At 34.6% G+C, this 6174-nt stretch overlaps 2 protein-coding genes and 1 pseudogene across 2 annotated transcripts; 2 read left to right on the top strand and 1 right to left on the bottom strand.

Annotated features, from left to right (window-relative positions):
- Positions 1 to 1978: 1978 nt before the first annotated feature.
- On the top strand, positions 1979 to 2798 carry LOC143573886 (jacalin-related lectin 19-like). Its single transcript, XM_077058656.1, has 3 exons — positions 1979 to 2040; positions 2142 to 2336; positions 2420 to 2798. The coding sequence occupies exons 1-3, from the start codon at positions 2038 to 2040 to the stop codon at positions 2789 to 2791; spliced, it is 570 nt and encodes a 189-aa protein (XP_076914771.1). The 5' UTR covers positions 1979 to 2037; the 3' UTR covers positions 2792 to 2798.
- Positions 2799 to 4629: 1831 nt separating this feature from the next.
- LOC143573884 (jacalin-related lectin 19-like) lies at positions 4630 to 5479 on the top strand. Its single transcript, XM_077058655.1, has 3 exons — positions 4630 to 4705; positions 4807 to 5001; positions 5085 to 5479. Exons 1-3 carry the CDS (start codon positions 4703 to 4705, stop codon positions 5454 to 5456), a joined length of 570 nt encoding a protein of 189 aa, XP_076914770.1. The 5' UTR covers positions 4630 to 4702; the 3' UTR covers positions 5457 to 5479.
- A 225-nt stretch (positions 5480 to 5704) lies between these two features.
- On the bottom strand, positions 5705 to 6167 carry LOC143573887 (ESCRT-related protein CHMP1B pseudogene; annotated as a pseudogene).
- Between the last annotated feature and the right edge of the window lie 7 nt (positions 6168 to 6174).

Genomic DNA, 6174 nt, shown 5'->3' with positions numbered 1-6174 from the left:
CTTCATGTCGTCGCTATAGACATTGTGAGCATAGGGTCAAATTCTTGTAGTGACTTCTTGAACAACCAATATACTCAGATCGACAAAACATTCTATTAATTGCCTATTCATGTTGCCTATTCATTCACTTCATGTGTTTCCATTGTGCAATTGGTTATAATTAAGTGTAATTGCTTATTCAAGTCATTAGTCAAAACATATTTTCCTAACATATTCTTCACATTAATTTTCCTATTCAATTGTAATTATTCTCTTTATTAGCTTTTCCTAGTTATTACTCTTGTAAATTAGCTTATGTGATTGTATATATGTCACTAAAGTGAAACGAGAATATCATTAGAAATAATTTGTTTAGGCCAAACGTACTGGGGCGAGAAGTGAGAGCGATGGGGGCGATTTGAGAGGGGGGAGTACCGTCCCTCGGGTGATATTGGGGCGAAAAGGGGCGGGGGCGGGAGGGTTTTGTCGCCGGAAGGGGGAAATAAGTATTATTGTTTTAATAATATGTGAGTGTTATATATATATATTGGGGAGGGTTATTTTGAGAACCATTGTGAGTTTTAAGAACTCAATTTTGAACCACACATTTAATTAAATGATATGAAATATGTGGCTGAGATTAAATTTAATTAAAAAATGAACCAGAAGAGAGAATAAGTATTTGTGATAATTACACAAGTTTAAACGTTAGTTACACATGTGTAAAAAGTCGATTCGGTGTGTAAAAAAATACCGTAATTTTTTGTACATCACTTACACTTACGTATTACACATGTGTAAAAAAATTTCGAGAAAAAAAAATTGTTACGTTGAGTTCTTTCGAGTTCTTAAAACTCAAAGTGGTTCTCAAAAGAAATGAATCCTATATATATATTATATAACTATTTATAGCCCCTCCACCATTACACCCCAAAAACAAATTCTCACCCCTTACTGACTGGACGTCACGTATCGCAATTTGTCTCAATTTTGTAGCCCCTTCACTACGCATAACCTTGTAGTAATATGCTAGATTTGTGTCAGATTGCTAGGCCTATGTCTCTATCTTTAGTACCAATTTTTGGCATCTTGTTTCAAACTAACAATTTATCCTACAAATGTAAATTTAAACAATTCTCATTTTGCTTCTTTTATAGATGTCAAAATTACCCATTTTTTGCATAAAATTATTGGGTTTTGCTTAGCAGATCAAAAGAAAAACGGTTAGTGTTACAAGGTACACGTAAACCTTAGTCTTGTAGACAATTAATGATTTTATTTTTCACTGTTTATACATTTTTTTTCTATTTTGCGACATGTCGAAAGGAAAGAAAATGATTCCCTACAAATGTGCAAGTGTAACTACAAGATAATAATTTTTGTTTGGTTGTGCTCACACCCGCAGTTCAAGTGCAATATATGAATTTTAGTTTATAATTGCCCGTTTTAAGTCTAGATACAGAATAATAAAATTGAAAATATGGCCTGAATTTTCATTTTGTTTTACGCCTCTAAACATATCGAGACGCTTCTAAAGGCATGCGTATATACCATTTCACATTTAACATTTAACATTTAACATTTTATATATCCAATATGATATGCTAGTATATTCATTACTCCCATAACGTATAACGCGTATACAAACATGACTATTTCGTAATTACAATAATGTTACAACTAGCACATAAGAAATGAATCTACAATGCTATGGCATGTATTCAAAGAAAAAGCAAATGGTATGTTTAGAAAGCATTATCCCTTTTTTCCCACTATCTACAGTTCATGTTCTACATATGCGATCATAATAAAAAAAAACATGTTCTACATATGTGAGCATAATAAAACCTGGAATGAAAGAATTAGTGCATAAAAAGCTTTATGCATGTGAATTGTGATTATGAAATGTGAATGACCTCTTAGCATTGTAGTGCTTTGTTTGCTCTATATATGTAGTCTATAATTAGTGTGCAATAGCATTATAGCAAGAGCAAGATACACAATTATCACATCTTTCTTTGTAGAGACTTCTCTTTCAAACAATTTCTTGAGTTCATCATGGTATTGAATCCTAATCTCTTGTTATCTTTTTATACTTGTTTTATCTGTAAACTTTTTATCTAAATTATGAACTTGGTCTCACTTATAACTGAATATTGCAGGACGGTAGTAAACTATTGGGACCTTGGGGAGGACATGGAGGAGTTGAATGGAATGATGGAGTACACACCGGAGTAAGAGAAATAACTATTGTATATGGCAGATGCATCGACTCAATCCGTGTAACATATGATAACAATGGTAAACCCTTTCCGGCAGAAAAACATGGTGGCTTTGGTGGAACGAAATCGGCTCAAGTAAATACATTTTCACTAAATTTCCTTGCACTATATTCAAAGTTGGAAATTGATTCATAAAATTTCTTATGGATTAATTACAGATTAAGTTGCAGTACCCTGAGGAGATATTAGTAAGTGTTAGCGGGCACTATTGTCGTGTGGTATATGGAGGTAGCCCTGTGATCCGGTCGCTCACTTTCAAGACCAACAAAAGGACATTTGGGCCATTTGGGGTTGAAGAAGGAACACCCTTTAATATATTGGCAAATGGAGGTCATATTGTAGGGTTTACGGGAAGAGGCGGGTGGTTTCTAGATTCACTCGGGTTCTACTTATCAACCCCTAAACCAAACCTCTCTCAAAGATTCAACATAATGCTTAAAGGAGTTAACCATCTTGCTATCAAAGATGATAAACATAACAAGACTAAAGGCTCAAAAGGTTATAGAGGATACTCATATGCATATGAGTAATCTCCAACTTTTTTTTGTTAAACAACCAATTTGGATCACTGATGGGCCACTGACCCACCCGATCATCTTCATTCATGTATTTTAGATGTAGTACAATTGTCATTACCCGTTATTAGATATCATTGTCGCAAACAACGAATGTATTCATTTCTTAATAATATATGCAAGGTATGAGTTTCAAGCAGCAAAACATAACATGACATAGCATAGCATAACATAACACAAACACAAGTCAGTCAAATTTAAATAACCAAATGTAAGGGTATAAATACTAATTGTGTACCGACATTTCAAAGTTTGATAATAATAATAATAATAACAACAACAATAATAATAATATTGTGTGTGTATTTTATTTCTTTGTGTCTCTGAGAGTCCTTGCACATTCAGGTGCATACTCATCCAAATCATAATAATCTTGTTCATCCAAAATCATGATCATATATCAAATAAAGGATCCGAGCAACATATCAAGCCCTAAGCAAAACCTCTTTCAATATAATGCTTAAATGATTTACCTTCTTGCTATCAGAGATGATGAACATAACAAAACCAAAGGCTCAAAGGGTTATAGGTGGGGCATACGAGTATCCCTAAATATAAGAATTTCTTTGTAATCATTGCAATAGATGCAAATTTCATCTAGTATTTCATTGTTGTCTATCCAATAAGTACACTTCTAAATAAATGAATGACATTACGAGTTGAATCTCAAACAGCTGCATGTTTCATAATAATATATGCATAGTACTAGTTTCAAGCAGCAGTTAAGAACAACATAACACAAATATGATTCAGTCAAATATATGCATAGTACTAGTTTCAAACAACACTTTAAATATGATTCAGTCAAATATATGCATAGTACTAGTTTCAAACAACACTTTAAATATGATTCAGTCAAATATTGGATGCGCGTTGGATCTATTTAGCTGTCTCAGAATCGGCCAGAGGTTGAGTGTGTTTGGTTAACTAAAAACTCACCTATTAATGGTTCATGAAGCCACATGTTGAATGGTTCAGAACCTACCTCTTAATCAATCAGGTCTAATAGCCTCTTAGTGTTCAAATGTAAACCTTAGTCTTGTAGAAATTAATGTTTTTTTTTCATTTCTTTTTCGTTTTGCTGTTTTATTTTTCTTTTCTTTTTTCGTCTTGATACTTGTCAAAAGGAAAGAAAATGATTCCCTACGATTGTGCAAGTGAACCTATATAATAACTTTGGTTTGGTTGTTCTCAAACCCGTGGTTCAAGTACAATATATATACCAATTTTAGTTTATTATTGCCGATTATAAGTTTGGATAAAGAACAATAAAACTGAAAAAATGCGCTGAATTTTCATTTTGTTTTGTCTCTAAACATATTGAGGCGCTTCTGATGCCATGCGTAAATACCATTTAACATTATAACGTTTTATATATGCAATATGATATAAGAGTATATTCTTTACTACCATAGTATATAGCGTGTACACGAATGTGACTATTTCATAGTTACAATAATGTCACAACTAGCATATAAGAAATGTTACACCTGTGGCATATATTCAAAGAAAACATAGAGGGGAATGTCAAGAGGTATTTTTTAGAAAGCATTATCCCTTTTTTTCCCACTAACTACAGTTCATGTTCTACATATAAAAAAACATGTACTATATATGTGGACATGAAAAATACTAAAAAATAAAAATAAATAAATAAATAAACTGGAATGAAATAAGAATCAGTGCATAAAATGTTTTAGGCATGTGAATGAGCTCTTTGTCAGAATGGGAATAAGGATTTATAGTGCTTTGTTTGCTCTATATATATGTAGTCCATAATCAGCGTGCAATTGCAAGAGCAAGATACACAATTATCATTACATCTTTCTTTGTAGAGACTTCTCCTTCCAACAACTTCTAGGACTCATGGTATGGAATCCTAATCCCATCTTTATACTTGCTTTAATCTAATATCTAAAACTTTTTATCTAAATTATGAACATGGTCTCACTGATAATTGAATATTGTAGGATGGTAGCATACAATTGGGACCATGGGGAGGACATGGAGGAGTTGAATGGAACGACCGAATACACAGTGGAGTTAGAGAAATAAGTCTTGTATACAGCAGCTGCGTCGACTCAATTCGTGTAACATATGATAACAATGGTAAACCTTTTTTGGCTGAAAAACATGGTGGCTTTGGTGGAATGAAATCTGCTCAGGTAAATACATTTTCACTATATTTCCTTGCACTATATTAAAAGTTAGAAACTGATTTTTGAAATTTATTATGGGTTAATTTCAGATTAAATTGCAATATCCTGAGGAGATCTTAGTAAGTGTTAGCGGGCACTATTGCCGTGTGGTCTATGGAGGCAACCCCGTGATTCGGTCACTCACTTTCAAGACCAACAAAAGGACATTTGGGCCATTTGGGGTTGAAGAAGGAACACCCTTTAATTTCTTGACAAATGAAGGCCATATTGTCGGGTTTACGGGAAGAGGCGGGTGGTTTCTGGATTCACTCGGGTTTTACTTGTCAGCCCCTAAACCAAACCTCTCTCAAAGATTCAACATTATGCTTAAAGGAGTTAACCATCTTGCTATCAAAGATGATAAACATAACAAGACTAAAGGCTCAAAAGGTTATAGAGGATACTCATATGCGTATGAGTAATCCCCAACATGTTTTTTTTTTTTTGAACGGCCAATTTGGATCACTGATAGGCTAATTAAAATGAATGTCATTACTCGTTATTAAATCTCATTATCTCAAACAACGAATGCATTCGTTTCATGATAACATTGGCAAAGTACCAGTTTCAAGAAGCAGAACATAACATAGCATAGCATAACATAACACAACATAAGTCAGTCAAATATACATATCCAATCTGACAATTAACATAAAACGAAATACTCGAATCCACATAAAACTTTAAACTACCCACGAGCTTTAAGCTCCTCAAGACGCCTAGCGAGATCATCCTCCTCAACCTTCTCACTACTCTTCGTCGCCACAGCGTGTCCAGCCGGCTGCGGCAACCCAACCGACACCTCCAAACCATAATCATCCGCCACTTGCTGCATCAAACTATTAACCTCCCCTTCGGGAGTACTCAACGACGTACTCCCCGCCATCGAACTCTCCATAAACTCCGCCTGCACCTCCATATTCACAAACTGCTTCTCAAACTGATCCATAGTTTCCGACATCTTCTGCAAATTACCCGTAGCTAGCGTCGACTCAAGCGATTTCACAATCGACCCCATCGACTTACTAATCGTCTGCATCTTCGCCTGTGTATCGAGCCGGGCGACAACCGCGTCAAGTCTAGACGACAACCGAAGGTAATTCATCTGTTCGCTACGCTTTCGGATGGCGTTTTCGGCGT

Source organism: Bidens hawaiensis, unplaced genomic scaffold (assembly GCF_021521415.1).
Source record: "Bidens hawaiensis isolate Kalapana, Puna unplaced genomic scaffold, B.hawaiensis_p1.1 tig00026670_1, whole genome shotgun sequence".
NCBI lineage: Eukaryota > Viridiplantae > Streptophyta > Magnoliopsida > Asterales > Asteraceae > Bidens > Bidens hawaiensis.
This window is presented reverse-complemented; position numbering and strand designations above follow the sequence as displayed.

Excerpts from the sequence above, each read along its gene's own strand:
- LOC143573886 (XM_077058656.1), top strand. Across the intron at positions 2,337-2,419 it reads GTGGAACGAAATCGGCTCAA|ATTAAGTTGCAGTACCCTGA; the intron begins GTAAATACATTT and ends GATTAATTACAG.
- LOC143573884 (XM_077058655.1), top strand. Across the intron at positions 5,002-5,084 it reads GTGGAATGAAATCTGCTCAG|ATTAAATTGCAATATCCTGA; the intron begins GTAAATACATTT and ends GGTTAATTTCAG.